The 19524-nt window shown below is 42.7% G+C and overlaps 1 protein-coding gene across 8 annotated transcripts in view; it reads left to right on the top strand.

The window, feature by feature from the left end:
- Positions 1-19524, top strand: part of CMSS1 (cms1 ribosomal small subunit homolog) — a 356232-nt gene that overhangs the window by 322310 nt on the left and 14398 nt on the right. For all 8 annotated transcript variants that reach the window (XM_089775796.1, XM_075915302.2, XM_089775797.1 and 5 more), the window contains 3 exons: positions 8015-8115; positions 13770-13841; positions 16876-17005. In XM_089775796.1, coding sequence (XP_089631922.1) covers positions 8035-8115; positions 13770-13841; positions 16876-17005 — 283 coding nt within the window. In that variant the 5' untranslated portion in view covers positions 8015-8034. The remainder of the gene's footprint in view (positions 1-8014; positions 8116-13769; positions 13842-16875; positions 17006-19524) is intronic.

The raw sequence follows: 19524 nt of genomic DNA, 5'->3' as shown, positions 1-19524 counted from the left end.
AGTAATTGAGCTGCAGTATGCAGAACTAGTTGAGGGAGAAGGTCAGAATTGCATCAGGAGTGTCAGACTCAGTGGTCGATTCAGCCTTAGAAGGGACTTTGAATACAGTCTGCTGATTGGATAATCATTTTGTCCAGTATGAACTGGATCCTCAGGGAGTGTGTGACGAGAACACTGATTCATTGCCCCTGTCTCTTAAGATGGAGTCTGTCTGTTATGTATAGCATAGTATTGGGGTGTTTATCCTTCACCAGTCTTGAAAGGGTTAAGGTGTCTTAGAAGAGGTCAGTTAACCTATATGGTCTCTCTCTAGAGAGCTAGGGACTGAAAAAAGCTAATTAATGATAAGCCCAGCTGGGCAGGAGTAAACTGAGCTTGTGTAAGGCCAGGAAGTTTTCAGCAGAAGGAGGATACAGGGAGAATCTGCAGCCACATTCTGGGCTGAGAGAGGTGGGGGAGGAGAAGACCCAAGGGAACCAAAAGTCACAGGATCCTAGCCGTGAGGGAGAGATTTGTTAGAGGAGTTGTGGGGAAGAAAACCTACATAAAGCAGAGTAGGAAGAAGCCCAGGTAAAAAGCAGTGAGGGTGGAAGTTGTGCAGATTTAGCTGCTGATGGAAGGGTCCCTGAACTTTATCCGGGGGTAGTCAGCCGGCCTGACTTCCTCTAACAGCCACTGGGAAATAGCTCAGTCCTGGTCCAGGTGGCATCTGGACAGTTGATCCAGTGTGATGTCAGAAGAAGAGGACTGTATAGTGACCACATCAGTGGGCTGAGTCATGAAGAGCGAGCACCCCAAGACTCAGAGAGAGGCAGGGTGCAAGAACCAATGGAAGGAGGGGCCAGGCCAGGCAAGTGCTAATCCCTTTACCCAGCCACAAGGAGGTGACCCAGCAGCAAGTGTATACCATGACGTAGAGATTTTTTTATCTTACAGGTCAGGAAAGATTCTTGGGGATTCAGTCTCCTTTGTTTTTCTGGGACGTAAGAACCATGGTTATTTCACTATTTCTTAAGCTCAGGAGCAAGAGATTCTCTGCTGGTTTACTCTGATAGCTTTGTTTACTGCTAATATGTAAATTGAAATAGACCACATTCAGCTAAGAGACATTTGTTTATCCTCTGGGCTAGGCTGTCTTCTCTTGTCTTAAACAACATACAGAGGGAAGTCATAACAACATCATACAGTAATATTAATGATCAGTGTGTTATTGGCTTTCATGTTGTACCTCACGAGGCTGGTTTTGTACAAGAATTATTGCAGCTGTGTTGTGTGTACAGTGTGAATATGGGGTGTCTGGGATCAGAGGGAGTCTGTCAGTTCTTGCAGACGTGATATAGAGCTGGTGGTGCTGAAAGAAAAAGTGAAACAGCGCCATAGCCATTTTATTTAGTTATCCCTATCAAAAGCCATACCTGAAAATGCAATATCCTTATATGAGAGTAAACATCAGTATAGGGAAATTGATACAGACACCTGTTACTTTAAATAACACCATCCATGCAGCAAACTGTTCCATCTGTGCATGGATATCAAGTCACAAACATGCCGGTATAGGTGCAGAGCCACATTTTATTAACAAACCAGATTCTGGATCTTTGAAAGGAACACTAAGGAACCCCACAACCAACATAATGAAGCAAGAACTATTTTTGCCTTTCTTTCTGTGGGAGAGAAATCTTCATGATAACCTGGATTTTGAAAATATAGCCAATAGCAAATCATATTAGCCTAGTGTGAGTATGCTGATAACTGTGAGCCTGCTGCTACCACATTTACTCACATTGAACAATGCTTCACTCCGTGAGCAGCCCCGTTAACTGTAAGGGTAACTATCCACAGAATAAGGTATTGCTTAATGTGATTAAGGGTGGCAGAATCTGACTTTCTGGCATTTGCACACACACACCACAAAACCATTCTAGCTTTGCTAGAACTGGAGTTGACATGACATCACAAACAGTGATAGTTTGAAGCCATATTGGGGCATATGAATGACTCTTTCCAGAACAGATGCCAAGTCCAGATATCATCTAGAATAAGAAATAGGTTGTTAAGACATGCTCCAACTGGAGGCCTGTGCGTGTAGGACATTTGTTATTGTGTTCAGAGCCTGCTCTTCTTTTTATTCCAAGCTGGAAGAGGACAAAGATTTTGCATCGTGAAGTGTGGTCCAAAACTCAGACAGGCAGTGAACAGGTGGTGCATTGTTTGTGAGGTTATATCTAGGACACCATTTGTCCTCTCTTAGATTTATGTAACCGTCAGAGTATTAGGATAGATACAAGAGAAGGGGTTATTTATAACTTGCTGTTAAGAACTCTCACTCTTCCCTTTCTGGAGATGCCAAATTAGGATTTATAAAGAAATGTTTAGAGAGTTGTCTGTTTTCTTGGCTAGCTGTTCCCTGTGCGGTGCCTGGTAGTTACAATATGTGGCAAGTATCCTGAGAACTGAGATGAACAAATATATTGCTGCATGGACTCAGCTGGATTGGGTGGTGGAGTTGAACTGTTGGGTGGACTGCATTCACATAACCAGGCCCTAGAGTATGCTGCAGAGTTAGAGCAGGTTGTGCAGAAGTTGGTAACTCTACCAGCTTCCTGTGAGGTGGTGGAACAGAGAGCGAACCTATCATTTGCCAAAGCAGGATACCTTTTCATTATAGCCAGGGAAGTTGCTCCCCCCAGGTGACACCTTGGAGACTTGCTAGTAAAGGGACTGGAGAGAGACACCATCCTAGGCTGAGTTACATAGGGCTCTGATGCCAGCAGGTCACCAAAGGTGTGTGAAAACTTCAAAAATATAATGGAACTCCTAGTTTTCCAGTTTATACTAATGGAGGGTCACATCTACTACACCTATCTGACAGGAGAGCATAATCTACAGGCACAGTGGAAGAAAATAGGATTTATTGCACAGAAAAGGAAACGCTCTCAATGGGCCTCTAAGAGGCTACTATGTTATAAGGGGAACAAAGGAAGTGAAAATGTGATCGACTGATGCAGACCCCTGAGCTCTAAGAGCTAGATGAATTTGTTTAACCGGATGAATCTACAATATTACAGACATGGCTGTTGTCCAGGGTTAGATTATAGAGGCCTTTATATCCTAAACTGAACTGAAATGTATGTTTTTGAATAAACTTATTCTATGTGAAGTTTTTAAAATGTAACCTGTGACCCTTGTTCTGGTCACTTCTTGTAGCCACAGAGGTTCCCTGAGTTATGCTAGAGTAGAATAAGTCATCCAGCAAGTGTATAGATGCCACACTTCCTGTAGACTGTAGATGCAGGCATAGGTGCTGGAACTAAGGGTGCTAGGGTTGCAGCTGTGCCCGCTGACATGAAGTGATTTCTATTATATGTTTGGTGCAATGGCTCTCAGCATCCCCACTATTTAAATTGTTCCAGCACTGGCATGTGCAGAATGCGCCTGGGCTGTCCCCCCTCCCCCCCGCCGGCTTCCCCCGAGGCTTTGCAAAGCTGCTGCGGCTTTGCTCCCGGTGCCTCTGGTCTGCTGGGGACCGTCTCCAGCAGACCAGGGACACCGGGAGCAAACCAGGGAGGCGGAGGGGCGCTGGGGTATAAGATGAAACCCTATCTTTTAATTAAAAAATTAGGGGGTCGCCCTATACGCCGGAAAATACGGTATATACAGCGCATTCTGTACAGATGATGGCATGCCGAGAGAGGTTGGCGTGGATTAGAGAGATGTAAAGAGCACCAAACACTGGAGTCAAAAGTTGTGGGGGACACTTTAATGGAGGAACAATTAGGGATGTTAAAATTCGTTAATTTTTGTAAATGTGTAACTGCTGACATTTTCATGTGGGGGGGAGCCATTGCTCACGGAAAGCTGGCTACCCAGGAACACTAGCTCCCCCTCTACTTCCCCTTTTCATGTGTGTGGGGGAACTGGTGCTTGCAGGGAGTCAGCTTTTAAGCCAGCTCCCTGCAAGTGCCAGCTTCCACCTGCCCCCCCCCCCCACCACGCTGCTTCCTCTGTGGGAGGCCGCAATGGGGGGGGGGGGGGGAGATGGCTCTGTGGGAGTGGCACACATGGGTAGCTGGCTGATATAGAGGCAGCAGTGTGGGGGAGGGTGGCTGCATGTAACTGTCAGGGTTAATCGATGAGCCCAGGCAAAATGGGGAGACGTAGGGCTGTGGCTCAGCACTCTAGGGTCCCGTCCCCCCGCTGCCCACAGCAACTGGGAACTGTAGCATCCCCACCATCACTGGTAGCTCAGAGCTCCTGGGGCTCCGCTATCCTATGCAGTCAGGAGCTGCAGGGTACCCCCACAAACCACTGTGTATCAGAGGCAGCAGCATGGGGTGGCAGGCAGGAGCCAGCCTGCAAAGGGAGCAGTGTTTAAAAAACAGCTCCTTGTGCAGACCAGCTGCCTGCCTCCCCACACTGCTGCCTCTGATAGGCAGCAGCATAGGGTGGCAGCAAACTCTATCCATGGAGATCGAAGCTCCCCGTGGACAGTGGCTGCCCACCTCTCATGGAGCAGCCTCTGTCTGCAGTGAGCCTGGGCCCCGCTGCAGACAGAGGCTGGCCTCCAGCACCAGCTCCAGCCTGTCTCCCCTTGCTGCCTCTGTAGGAGGCAGTGAGGAGGGGGGCTGGCAGGTCCGTAGAGCCGGCACATGCAGAGAGCTAAAGACTACTCCCCACGTGTATTGGCTCCAGGTTGCCCCCCTCACCCTCTATGCTGCTGCCTCTCTATCAGAGGCAGCAGCACAAGGTTGGGAGCAGGCAGGCGGATCTGGTGGGAGTGGGGAGCTTGCTTAAAGCCAGCTCCTCATGGGCAGCGGCTCCCTCTACCCTCTTCCCCCCCCCCCCCCCCGCTGCATCTGATACAAAGGCAGCGGGGGCAGAGGGAGTGCGTGTAGTCGATAAGATTGATTAATATGCCAAGGCTTATCAGTTAATCGTGTAGTGGACTACATGTTGACATCCCCAGGAAGAACCAAAGGTAGCACATAAACAGCTCACAATTCTATGGGATAAAATTGAAATTGACATGTTCACCTTGGGAAGACGTGATCACCTATGTATAATGAGCTGCTTGCCCAAGTTCCCAGAAGCAAACACTTGAAGATACTGTAGCAACTAGGGTAACTGTTTACCCTTAATAAGTGATGCTTACCGGGTAACAGTTAACTGGTACTCGGGGAGTAGCCTCCCCATCCATGGCGGCCGTGGGTGGCCCCCATGCAGGGCTGGAAGTGGCAGTGCTGCGTGGGGCTGCTGCTTCTGGCCCCATGTGGGGCTTCCGGCTTGCCACACTTCCTGCAAACTCTCCCTTAGATTTCCTATGCCACCCTTTCTGTTGGGCCAGAAACAGACACCCAGAACAAGGCAGTTGCAGGCTGCACCTATGCAGAAAAGTAGAAACTTTTGTTACTTCATTTTCTGTACATAGTTCCTCCTCATAATAAAGTGTTTAGCTTAACACCTCTTTGGCCTTTGACTCAGTACTTAGAGCCAGGGATATTTTTCACCTAGAGTTGCCAGGTGTCCGGTTTTGAACCAGACAGTCCAGTATTTGAGCTTTCTGTTCAGGAAACAAATTGAGAAAATCAAAATGAGAAAATAGAAATGTCCATTATTTTCTAAATAAGATGTAATGTAGATTGTGATGTAATGTCAAGTGTGTCCGGTATTTTTGTTGAAACCATCTGGCAACCTTATTTTCACCACCATTCTAGATCTGCAATATTAGGATATGGTTTTGTTCAATTTCTTCTGAGGATTTCCACATCTCCCATGGTCTTTCAGAGGTGACAAATGAATGCCTAGTCTTTCGTGGCCCACAATTCTGGTGTGAGTACAGTTCATTAGCTTGTTAATAGGTCCCTCTAGGTTAGGGGGCCGTTACTTCTGTGACAGAGAAAACACATTTCCTTTTCAATCCCCATCCTCCTTCTAGAGTGGTACCCAGGGTACCTTCTAAAGCATGGGTTCCCAAACTGGAGGGCGTTTTCCCCTGGGGGGGGGCATGAAGAAATTCCGGGGGCGGGGGGCACGAGGCAATCCAGTCCCACCTCCCCCAAGTTTTGCTGCTATTTTTGTTTTTCTGTTTTTCAGCCCCGGGGCGGGCGGAGGCGTGAGGGTTTCTTAAAAATCAAAAAGGGGGCGTGATGCCAAAAAGTTCTATAGTGATTACAGTTTGCTATACACCCATCTATATCCAATAGATTGGCAGAGGATATCCAATCTGTTACAGAGTGTTTGCTGATTTTTTTTCTTCCATTACTAGCTATCAAGCTTCCAAACTTTATACTCAGCAGCTGTCAAAGTCCAGTTATAGGATACTTACTGTTGTTCAGATTCTCCAGAATATGAGAAGGCATGGAACTTAGAATGTAATATTCTCCAGGGATAAATATATAAAATCATTGATAGCCATTATGTTATACTAGGATTTTCCCATGTGTTTTCCAAATTATTGTGTTGATGTGTAAAAAACAGTTCATAAAAATCTCCAAACTTCCATTAGAAAATTTTAATGTGTGTTGGTGCATCTCTGCAGGAGTAAAAACTAAACAGACTTTTTCATTCTGATGCTTCATTTTTCAATAAATAAATAAATCAAAGTGAGTTAGTAAGTACCAAAAGAGAGGTCATTCGCCCTCTCTTTTGTCTCTCTCTATTAGCTTTTGGAGCCTGTAAGTACTTACTGTTGCTGGTCACACAGATGTTGCATAACAATGAATGGGTATGTCTTCTATAGTTTGAGGCTTACAGTATCATATTGTTCACATTTGAAATCAATAGCAAACTGTTTAGACCAGGCTACTGCTGAGCACAGAATTCAGGTGATTTCAACTACTGTCAGTATGAATTAAGAGCAGAAAAATACCATTTTACAAATTATTTCATACAGAAATTGAATTAGTCACTTTTAATAATTAAAATTGATAGGAGGAGGTGGATTCCAGCTTTTAGCAGAAGAGTAATTATCAATAGTAATTTGTTCTACAATAGAAAGTTTTATTGTTGAATAAAAGCATCTAAACTGCTTTCATGGGTTAACTTGGCATCTCCTTTCAGTGAGAGGCTAATGTTATGTCTTTGAATGGCCTCTGTTCCCTGTGCCTACCTTAAAAAAATTAAGAATGTTCCTTGGCCCATATTATATTTCTCAAAACATCAGCGTTTTTTGCTTTCTAGTCATTTTGTTCTAAGAGTGGGAATGGTGCCATTGCTTAATCGTCACTAATAAGGGTTGCATTGCCTAAAATTCTACACTTAGTATTGAATAGATATAGCTTTATAGAACAAAATTTTATTAAGTTTCACATTCTTGCTGTTATAGGTAATTAATAAAGCAGTTTGGATTTTTGGCCTGAGGTATTTTTTTTCTCAAACTGCAAGTCTTGTGTCTTTTTGGGAGAGTGGGGGCAGGAGGAAAAGTAGCTGACTTCTTCCAAGAGACATGCCATGAAATCAAGCAAAAAAGGGATGTTTTCCCAGCAATTCTATGGTTTAAAAATGATTTCATTCTGTCAGTAGAGTTGCCGCTGGTTTGCTGATCTAGGATTGGTTCACAACTGAATATAATAAATCTTGGGTCAGGGATCAAGGTCAGCTTTTACTTGTCTTGAAATAAATTTGAGCAATGTAACCAAACTTGTAAAACTGAATGAATATTTTTGGTCATTTTGCTGAACCATTTTTGTTGAGATTTCTTGGATGGATTGTAAATTGCTACTAAAAATACTGCATGTGTCAGGTTAGTCACTGAATTCCACAAAGCTAGGAAAATAGCTTGCCTTATAGAGCAGAGGATTGAAAATATTAAGAGTGAGTATGGAAGTAATCTTCAATATCTTGTATTTTGGAACTATGCTACTTGCTGCTGAAGTTGTTTCATGTAAATAAATTGGGTCTGATGTTATAGTGACAGCCCTCTCCCCTCTTAGTAGAAACCATTGTCACTATTATTGTTGTTTTTTTTCTAATGGAAAGTTAACAGGTGGATTTAAAAAACTGTATTTTTTCTCAGATCCGTCTGCTGATGAAGAAATGGAAAAATCAACCGATACAAGTAAACCAGTGCAGCATGATTTAGACTCTAACCCCGCTTCACTGAAGAAAAGAAAGCAGGTTGGTAAGATTTGTGAATGTATTGATCACAAAGACAGTAATGCATCGTGAAATCAGGCTTTCCACCCTAAATTAATGGTGCATTTCTCCACTTGCTGTCCAGAAGTCTTGCTTCGTACTGCAGTGTTGCCTGAATTATTTGGAAATGATTAGGTGCTAATCTTAAGAGAGTTCAGTCATAACTTTAGTCTCATTTTATACAGATGCAATGGGGAGCATAGCCCATCTCTTTCCCAAGGCTTATGTCAGGTGACTGTGCAGTGGTGTGTGTAGGGATAAGTGATGTGCCAATCTTTTCATGTTGACATTGCCTGAGGATTCTTATAGTTTATCATTTACAGCATCCAGAGAGACAACCTGAACCTGCCCTCATTGAAAAGACCATTAGACTTTAGTGAGGAATGATTGAGTCCCAAGTAATGGACGTTTTTAGAACCCAATTTTTCAAAATGTTGCACACGTTCAACTCCCACTGAAATCAGCAGGAATTGAGGATGCTCAGCACCTCACAGGATACACTTAATAAAAGATGCAGCAAGCTCACTGTCTAAGCTGAGAAGTAGGCAGAAAGAAGAGTCATCCTTAACCCACTATGGAGTTTAAAAGGTCTCCTTGTAGGGTTGCCTTCAAGGTAACAAACATGGGAGTGAACTGGGTGGGTATTAAGGGATGAGATAAGAATCTTTCTGCTTTAGGTCATCAGTTTTCTATTTGACCCAGGTCATTAGTAGTAATCAAATGTTCTAATTGTAGGATGGCTATTCAGTGGCGTAGGTGAAATAAGTTTGTGGTATTGTTCCAGCATGTGATGGACATGTGTCAGCAATACCATTAGCATTTATTGCCACCTTTTTTGGTGCAGAGGCATCAGGGAATGAATGGGCCATGGAGAGTGAACATTTATCTACCGCCTGGTCATGACAAGGGACCTTTGGCAGAATAATGTGGGGGAGGCTTATGCTACAATTGTCCGTCTTGAACCTCAGATAAAGAGAGTTCACCACTAACTACAGCTTAACATTTAAAATAAAATAAATGTCCTCGCAAAAGAATAAGCTGGTGTAGCACTGCCTCCTACTGGATAGAATTAGTCTGCTTAACTGTGACTCATGATGTGGTGCTCACAGAGATCTTTAGTTTAAGGATTAAAAGCCTGGATTTTGGACCAAGAAGGGCTCTGAGTTTTAGCTCTATAGCAGCTATAACGCTCCATGGGGCAATGAAGTGTGGTGTCATGAAGCCACAAATTCATTACAATATCTTTTGTTGCAGGAAAGTTCACTAATCAGGTATGTTTACAGAGGTGCCTGTAATCTAAATGTTTGCATTTCACCTGAAACCTCCATTTCTGCTTCGTATTATATTGCAGATTTAATTCATTTCACTCCTGTCTAATCCATTCCAAAAACTATTTTACTGTGGACTTGGTATCTAGAACCAGTCAGGAGAGATATGAATGGAATTATTAACATCTATATTTTCAGTCTACAGACTATTTTGATAGTTTGTTTAATTCACAGACTGTCAGCAGACCCACAATGAAAAGAACAGTTTGTCTCCATTTTAAATGTTTATTTTGTCAGTAACTCCCAAATTCAGTGGATGGACTAATTGGAATGCAAACTTTCACTCTTTCTCTTTCAGACACAAGAATGTTTTCAGTTTACATTTTGGGTTTTCAGTAACTTGGCGACATGTGAAGAGATGTTGCATAAGAAACATAACACAGGAAACATTTTATGTTCTGTCTATGATTAACAAACATGGAATTCATGGCATTTTAGTTCATAAATCAAAGGTCTCAACACAAATTTCCTGTTTTTCTGCATTTTTAAAATTTCCATATAAAAATAGCACAAAAACATACAGAGCTCATGGAGCCAGGTCAAAATCAGTGGGTAGTCTACGCAGTACATTTCAGAAGGAAAAAATGCAAATAATTATTTTTAGTGGCGATTTACAAAAAGCTGCAGAATGAGCAAGAGTAGGAGAAACAATACAAGGGTCTGAAGATTCGTGTAGATAAGATGCTGAAGCTACTGAAGATACCAACCAGCAACAAAAGTTTACATAAGTTTACAGTCATTCACTGTAATTAGATTTATCTGAATATTTCAGTAATATATGGTGTGGAGTTGTGTCTGAATAAGTTTTCCTGGGCTCATCAGCTCCCCAGGCCCAAAGGAGTCTTGTGCTTCTTAGTGGAACAAAATAGCCAATGTGTCTAGGCTAGGTCCAGTGGAAAATCATGGTCTGCGCACATGGAGACTAGGAATGGAGAGAAGCTCTAGTCCACATGGGGACAAATATGGCCATTCCTGCAATATCCTGTACAAACCTTACTGAATTGCTTAAGTATTTTGGGAGTTCATTATGCAGGTTGGACCTCCTTGGTGTGGCACCCTTGGGACCTGACCGGTCCCTGATGAGTGATTTTGTGGGACCAGGGAAGGTCATTTCAGGGCTCCCTGTCACTGCCCCCCCCCCAGCCATGGCCTTGCTGTCAACCGCCCAGCTGGCGTCCCCCTGCCACCAGCCCCTCCGCACACAGGGCTCCTGGCCCCATCATGACAGCCCCACTGCCAGCCCGCACAGCCCAACTGCTGGGCTTCTGGCCCTGCAAGGCAGCCCCCTTGCTGGGCTCAGCTGCACCACCAGGCAACAGCCCTGCTTGGGCTTCAGCCTCAGTCGGTAGCTCTGCTGCCTCCCAGCCTTACCAGGCAGAGCTGCAGGAGGCAGCCCCACTCCCAGGTTCCTGGCCCCTCTACCAGGCAGCCCCACGGTCAGGCTCCTGGCCCCACAGGACAGCCATGCTGCCTCCTAGTCCCACTGGACAGTTGAGCTGCTGGGTGGAAGCAAGGCTGCTGGGCTCCTGGTTGTGCTGCTGGGTGGCTCTGCTGCCTCCCACCCCTGCACACCGCAACCACTAAGCAGCAGTCCTGCTACTAAGATCTAGTCCTGCTACAGAGCTCCCAGCTCTCCATCGGGACTCTCTGGTCCTGGGACATCCATGGTCTTGCTGGACCAGGGATGTTGCTAGAACAGAGAGTCCCTGTTAAGAGAGATTCAACCTGTATTAAAAATGCAAATGTTTATGTGGAATTGTATGTAATATTGCTAAAAGGAGAGACATGACTTAATATAAACGCTGGGAAGTATTACGAGATCTTCAAAGGACTCTTTTAAACAGTGGGCCAAACAAGAATGAATTTTTAGCTGAATGGGTTTCATAGGAAATACTGGGGAAGAGGAGAATGCAAATTCCCACCTTCAGATCCAACCTTTTGAAGCTAGGTCTCAAGGAGACTCTCCTTATCTTCTGATTAAATGTTCTCAGAGTCCCAATATCAAAGGTCAGAAGTGTGTAAAGCAGTGACTCTCAGATTCTTGTGTGGTCTTGTTCTGAGCAAAAGGTGTTTTGAACTTGTTACCACAGACAAAAAAATCTGGTGTGTGTTTTGAAGGACTGACACCTAACAGAACCCTACGGGAGCTGAGGTGATCATATGTGTAGCTGAGGTAGCATATGTGTAGGCTCTTCTATCGTATGTATTTTCTGTAATGCTTTCAATAAGACTATTTTAAGAATAAAAAATGTACTTGCTATGAAGAACTGTGTGGTACCTTCTACCTCTGCTGCTTGTCTCCTTTGAGGAGAAGGCAAAGCAGGGCTCCTTAGTCGGTCTGAATTATTGGGGAATTCACAGTATGGACTAGAGCTGTGAAGCCTGGAAGAACCCAAGTCAGAAGGAAGGGAGTCTGGAGTCTTCGCCCAAGAGAGGTGACTCTGAGGAGGCTGGAAAGGGGGAAAATGCAGGTCGACTTGCCCTGAGCTATGACATATATATCTGGAAGGGTAGAAAAAAACAAGATACTAATGAAACTGGTTTGGGCCAGCAAGATAGAATCAGTCTTGTGGGTAGGGTTTATTTGGGTGTCTAGACAAGAAGAGAAAGACTTGCACCCAGGGGGAGAGAGACATTGCCAGGGCATTATATTTGTGCAGCATCTAGCACAATGGTCTCCTGATCCTGGAGATGCTACCACAATAGAAGTAAGCTGTAGCAATAATTGTTTGCAGAATTGTTGTAGTCCTGTTGGTCCCAGGAGATGAGACACAAAGTAGATGAGGTAATATGTGTTGTTGGACAAACTTCTGTTGATGGAAGGTACAAGCTTTTGAACTACACAGAGCTTCCATCAACAGACCTTGGTTTAATAAAAGTTATTACCTCACCTGTCTTGTCCCTCTCATAGCAGTGATGACTATAGGGTGTGACTAGTTAATTGGTTAACTGGTAAACACCACCCTTACCAGGCGATGTTTACCAGTGCAGTTAACTGGCGGGGGCAGAAGCCGTCCCCCACCTGCCACAGGCAGGAGGCTGCTGCAGCCCAGCAGGGTCTGCTGTGGGATGGAGATGCTTTAGTCCGGTCAGAGTAGCCCCTGTCCATGGCAGGCCTGTCCCCGCCGGAGCAGCACACCATGGACGGGGCACTCCAGCCTGGCTGGATTGGAGCAGCCCCCCACCAGCCCTATTTAAGGGGTTAACTGGTTAAATTATAAATGTATCTGGTTAGCTGATTAAACGGGATTATATCCCTAGTGATAACAGCACAGACAATGGAGCTGAAATGGTGTGACCTGTAGGATTGAGATAAAAGAGGTAAGAAATGGACAACAGAAAGATTTCCCCTTGCTGGCTCCGTTTATAATCTCAGGCAGAGTTAGGAAGATGGTTTGACTTTAATTTAGTAATGTAACACATGCCAACTGTATTAATCATATTCACAGTGGTAGGTTTTAGGAGCTAGTGGGACTAAGCCCCTTTAATAATACTCCAGCTACCAGCTACACCTACAGGTCTCAAATTGTTGTATATGTACCACTGACAGCACAAGAGCTGCCACTGTATTTAATTTTCCTGTGACCTCTGGACATGAGAGATCACTAGTTGCCACCTTTACAAATTGAGTGCTCATAAACAAATCATCCTAAATACACATGAGTGGGGGAAAAATGAACCAAAGAGACATTTCATGAGCTAAAAATTAGTCTTCATGATATAAAATGAGGAACAGCACAGAGCAAAATTTGAAAACGTCTCTTGAAAAATGTTACATTTTAAACATAAAAGAACGGAAATCAGAAATAGAGAAAAATCATTATTTCTGATTATTCTCTCGTGGCTGTCCAGTATGGTTCACCTGCTGGTTGTTTGGTTGTACCCATTTATTACAAAGGCCTGTTTGGCAAAGTTAGAATGAGTATCTCAGACAATAATAGAGATTAAAAGTATTTAATTTCTGAAAGCTCTGTTCGCATTTCCCATCTGATTTTTTATTGTATTAAATCTGCTGTAAACTGGGTGATAAAAGTGTGCCTGTGATTCTCATGTTTCAGGTTTCTGTGCTTTTATTCTGTTCTCTGTTACCATATTGCGTATATGAAGTAGTTCCAGAAGTTATTTCATGTTTACACCACTGTAATAGAGCAGAGTTTTATCCCAGACTTGTATAAATTTTTCTCCTCTCTCTGCCAGAATCTAAATTTCAGTACGCAACTTCTGCCCCCACCCACCATCATGCTCTGTGGTGTTTCCGGGTAATATATCTCTGATGATGTATCTCTTTTTACAACATGTGCTTTGCAGCCTGCAGAATGTTTTCTGACTCGGCCTGAGGAAAAAGAAGAAAGCACTGCGAAGGTGAAGAGGAGAAGGAAGGTACTGTAAAGTCTCTCCTGCTCCTGCCATAAAGTTCAACACAAACAATGTTTGGGGGCTGGATGGGTACAGTTGCTTTAGTAAAACATGCCAGTTTCAGGACAGCACAATGACAGTGATGTCTTTTAAATGGTTTTAGAAACTGGTTTCCCTGTGTGTAGTTTACTGGAAACTCAACGTTGCATCCAGTTTTATGAAAGAGAAAATCAGCTCTGTCTTAGAAGAGAAACCTCTCTCAACTCCACTCAAATACCTGCTTCACATCTACCTAGCCAGCCACAGCTTGTGTTCAAAGTTGACTGAAAGAGCTTAATGTAGGTATTGCAAGAGCATTTGGGGGAGATGGAATTGCAGCCAGGCAATCCATTACTGCATTTCATGGGCAAAAGTGCTTTGGTCCCCTTTCTCCCCAGAGCAGATATATTGGGGGGCCTTGTTATGTACTGATTTTCTGTCCATGACCTGTGTGTGCGCCCACAGGCACCCTCCACAGTCCTGGTGGAGATGATACAACACAAAGTTTGTTGTCTTTCTGTACAGACTAAAATGCTTAGCTATCTCACAGAGTAGATGCACAGGGTTTTGGTTTCATCTTAGACCTTGCACACACCTCAGGGGATGGGAGGATTTTGCCCTAAAGGCAACACCGGCAGTAATAACCATGTCACTTTTGCTGCAGCCAAAACAAATACATCCCAGGATGAAAATGAGTGAGTGACTAGACCTATCATAAACCTCCAGTTTTCATGCAAACATTAGAGGCTTAATTAGACTTTTTATTTCTGTGGTAATATGCCACTAAAGTCTGCACACATAACCTGTCAAGTAATCATCATGAAGAAATTTATCATACTAACCTAAAGGTCCCAAACTAACGAGTCTCTCTTTTATAAATAATTAAATACATAAAATCCTTTGCTCCTTAAGCATCTGGAATGAATTGGAAGAAAAATAATAAAACTTCCTGTGTGAAGAACATTTTCCCCCAGCTCTCCTTGAAGAAAAAGAGTGTGATCAGGTGTCCTTGCATTGACTGTTATGGAATTTCTTGTTAACATCAGCATCTTCCTCAAGAGAACCATAATTTTCCAGAAGGGATTGAGTGAGTCAGTGAATGACGTAATGAGCCAGTGAAATGGCAATTATCCTGTGGTACTCTGCAGAAAGAGTCTTGTTGATCTTGGGTTATTATCTGCTAGATAACTGCTCCCTATAAAACATCTCCAAAATGTGGCCCAGCTTGCAGTCATTACACAGCAGGAAAATTTTACCAAATCAGGATGGAACTTTAATTACTGCTGTTCACTGAGAACACTGCAAGGGTTTGCGCCAAAATCTGTTACAAAAGCTCCCAGTGCTTTCAAAAGGTTCTGGATCAAGGCCTAAGTGCTTTGGGACTGGGCAAAGAACTTGATATCTGTGGTTTCAAGAGCTTTCTTAGGGCCAGGTTATGATCCCTTTAGTCCCATGGGTGAGCAGTTAGCTGGGATCATTCAAGCGAGTAACGTGTCACTGACGCGAATAAAGAGTTCACAGTCTGGCTGTTAGGATTGTCCATATTGTAATATCCTCTGTCATGCCAAGATGCTTTCTCTGCTTGAAAATCTCCTGTTTTTAAAAAGTAGTAAAATCATTTTAATAAAGAGGAACCCAGGTTCTCTTTCTTTGTCTTTGGTTTAATGAAATTAGAAAGTGAAATTATAACTACGAAGTGGGATTAAGATGAAGCCCTAAATGTAGTCTTCCTTTAAAAAATGCCATTTTCTTGACTGCTTGTTAAAGGTGGACTGCTCAGAATTTTTAAAATGTTTGCCATTCTCCTTGATGATGTATGAAAATGTGGGTCTCAAAGTGTTATATATAGTTCTGCAGTTGAAATTTCAACTGCTCAAATGTCCTTATGGTATACAACCCAGAATCCCTGCTCCCATCACCCAGTTGGAGACTGAAAACTGTACTTTAGGTTTCAGTCCCACGAGCTATCTCCTGTCCTAGAAGATCTTGCCAATATCCTGCAGCAAAAAAATATATAAATGGAGACCTGGTATTCTTGATATTTCTATCAAGTATCAGAGGGGTAGCCATGTTAGTCTGGATCTGCAAAAGCAACAAGGAGTCCTGTAGTACCTTATAGACTAACAGATGTATAGGAGCATAAGCTTTTGTGGGCAAAGACCCACTTCGTCTTGATATTTCTAGTACATTATTGCCAACCCCACTCATTCAAAAATCATGCACTAGCTCCTTCCCCACCAATCATGATCAATTTAAAAAGAATAACATTTCAAATAAAAGTTGAGGAGGGTTTTTTTTTGTAGCTTTTGGGGTTTTGAGTGGTTAGGGTATTCTCTAGTCATGTTTCCAAGCTGTTCTATGCAATCTTTTTAATGTAATGAGAGCTAAAATTGTTTAGTAATCTCTTGAGTCCTGTAGCTGGAGTTTTAAGAGAAAAAAACACCTGTTATTGTAAGATTTGTGATATGTTTGTGAGGCTTTGTATCACTGCTAAAGTAATACATCGAAAAAACCCCACCTCCTTCCCCAGTACAATCTTTGAGAATATTTTAGTGTGCCAGTAATGCACAACAGAGGTACACAGTAAAAATGATTTGGTTTTTACTTCACAGTGCATCTTCACAGGCTGTAGACCCAATCTGTAATTTTCACGCCAAGCTATGTCTAGCCTACATCCCTTTTCTCAAAAAAGGGATGTAAATTAGACACTTCGAAATTGCAAATGAAGCCAGGATTTAAATTTTCTGTGCTTCATTTGCATAATGGCGGCTGCTTTTTTTCCCCCCAAAAAAATTTAAATCCTGGCTTCATTTGCAATTTCGAAGTGTCTAATTTACATCCCTTTTTAGACACAGCTCCAGTGAAAGCAATGGTAGATTTGCCCAATTATAAGGACGTTAGCACTGAGATTATGAAGAAATATACTCTTACAGACTGTCGTTAGCTTGTCAAATAGTGAACAACATATTGAAAATGCCTTACATCTCCTTTTTTTTTTTTTTTTTGCTTTTGTTAATAGAAGAAAATTTCTGATATTCTTGCAAAATCATCTCCAAAACCAGGCGTCCCTGAAGACCTACAAAAGCTGCTTAATCAACACTTTGGTAGTAAACGTTCAGTGATTGAACTAGAAGAGTTAAAACTGCCAGGTAAAATGTGTGCATCCAAGAGACATCTTGTGCATTGCCTTCTGAGTGGGGGATGGAGATTCATATGTATTAGGAAATAAAGGATTTCCTAAGTCAGATCTCCTGAGTTCTAGGGGTGTTTGTAAGATTTTTTTTTCTTCTGAGGTATTGCTATGCTGTTTAAGCTGAGTTGTGAGTTCTTTTGGAATAAGTACATGGTTTTGTTTTCTAAACGGTGCCATTAAGAAAATAAAAAGAAGCATTGTTTCAACATATCCAATCAACGCAGAAAATTAATTTCAGGAAGTATCTTTTTCATAGAAGTATGGAGATTTCTAAGTAACAGTTTCCAAGGGAAAGAGAGCCAGCAAAATGGCTTTATTCCTAAAGTTAGTGGAACTATACTCAGACATTTAACATAAGGCTTCACTTGAGCTGAAGTACATTCTAAAGAAGGAAGAGTAATCAGATAGTATTCTGGATTAGTTATGGAATGCTGAATGCACTGCTCTTATCACCTGTTGGCTATTTAGTAAGCTTTATGAAATGAGCTGGCAGGCCTGGTGGATGGATTTTGTACCAAAACTGGCTGTGTGTTGGCAGTCTGATTGGAGAGAGTGACTCGTGAACCCACTGCTAAAACGGGCAGCGCATGAAGACTGAGCTCCCATTGCACCTCTCTAAAGGTTTGAGATGAAGAGGAAACTACAATGCAGTGTGTTTCGTTCTATGAACAAAGTGGAATTAATTTTCCAGTGCTGTCAATGCAGCATCTTCCAGAAGCTTGAATTCACAAAGTGTGTGTGCGCATGGGAGGAGTAGTTTGTAATAAAAATAAATGCAATTTTCTTTTTGGATTAGATGGCTTCTCTCTCCTGTAGCTTACCTTACCCCTAACAGCATTAGCCTAAAAAGTTTCATGATTCCTTATTTTGAGCCCAAGTTGTAGTATTAATTCTTATTGTTGTGTTATATATGAAGATATGCTGAGCTCTTATTTATTGATATTGTATACTTGGAGACAATAAAGCCCCAGCAACAAATTGTTGGTTCTTGTTTTATCCCATTGATAGTCACTGAACTCTGTGTGACTTCTGCCCCCACCAGGAGCCTTTGATTTGTGCTGCACTCTATGTTTTTGAATGTTTAAATCTTGTCTTTCTAACTGCACTTTCTTCCCAGCTTCATGCAGAGACATATGATGCTATATTGACCCTCACTTCTTTCCCTGGGGTTAGTTTATCTTTCTTCTTGAATCAGGAGAGAATTTTGCCATTGCTGCCATGTTGCATCCTAAAAATCTCTTTTATCCTCTGTATTGCTGTGAAGCGCTTACGTTTTATACTTCTATTTGTCCATAGGGTTTTGTGCAAATAACAATACCCTGTCGCTTTCCTATCTAGAGAGGCCTTTAGGCTAGTGAAACGGCTTATTTCCATATAGATTGGGTCTTGGGGTGTTTTTTCTTTCTTTTTTTGAAGGAGGAATTGGAAGCGTACAAAGCTAAAGGCATTGGTGGCTTCAGTAGCTGTCAAGTCATTCATATCAACTCACTGGGCAGTATAGAGAGCAGCTACTTGAAGTTGTTTAGTTGTGTTTGCAAAATACTAAACGTAAATATTCAGGTTTGAGCCAATGTGGTTTCTGGCTTCTGCAAACTGTAGTTATGTGGTTTTAATCCTTTCTGGGTTTTTTAAGGTATTGTTAGCATTCCAGTTCTGCTGGTTGGTGCAAATAGTCATTGACCCACAACTTATATTTAGTTTCCCTTTGAAGTCAGAAAATTAAAATAACTGTATCCTTCTATATCTGGGGTGGCCAACCCATTTAACAAAGAGAGCCAAAAAAAGGAAAGTCCCCCCCCCCCCCCGAATTGTCAAGCAAAAAAAAAAAAAGAGACTGCCCCTTTAAGAAACAAGATTAGGCTTTTTGGCCATATCCGGCTCCCATTGAAGGCTGCCATTTTGAATCACTGCCCCGGTGAGCACAGGAGGACTAAGGGGGACTGTTTGGGGGGTGGTGGTGCAGGAGCGGCTTCGCGAGCTGCACTTTTTGGGGAGGAAGAGCTACGGGTTGGCACCCCCTGTTCTATATCTTCCTCTGAACTCATTCAGCATTATTAAGTCATTAATGAGTTACAGTATTCAGACTGCCTGAGCCCTCATTAGGAGAAATAATGACAAAGACAGATGACACAACTATCCTGAAGAACTGATAAGAAGACATCACCAAACAGAGACATTTAGAGCTGTGAAATTACTCCTTGTAAAGTCTTTTCTGTACTGCCCTTTGGCCACATTCAGCATTGAGAGCTTCACCTTTGGAATTCAAACTGCGGTTGAAATCTTAGCAGTTTATCTTACAGTGCAGGGAAGGTGTATCGGTAAATTTAAAAAAAAAAGCATGAATCAACTGATCCTGTGAAGTGTTGAGCACCTTCACCCTCTCTTAGACCCCATCCACTACATAAGCAAATAAGAACTGACAAGGGGTCAGATTCTGGTGGTATAAATGTAAGACTGCAGTAATGCCGTGCTCCA

This window comes from Pelodiscus sinensis, chromosome 1 (assembly GCF_052426305.1).
Source record: "Pelodiscus sinensis isolate ZL-2025 chromosome 1, ASM5242630v1, whole genome shotgun sequence".
Classification (NCBI taxonomy): domain Eukaryota; kingdom Metazoa; phylum Chordata; order Testudines; family Trionychidae; genus Pelodiscus; species Pelodiscus sinensis.
The sequence above is the reverse complement of the archived record's forward strand: the minus strand, read 5'-3'. Positions and strand labels throughout refer to the sequence as shown.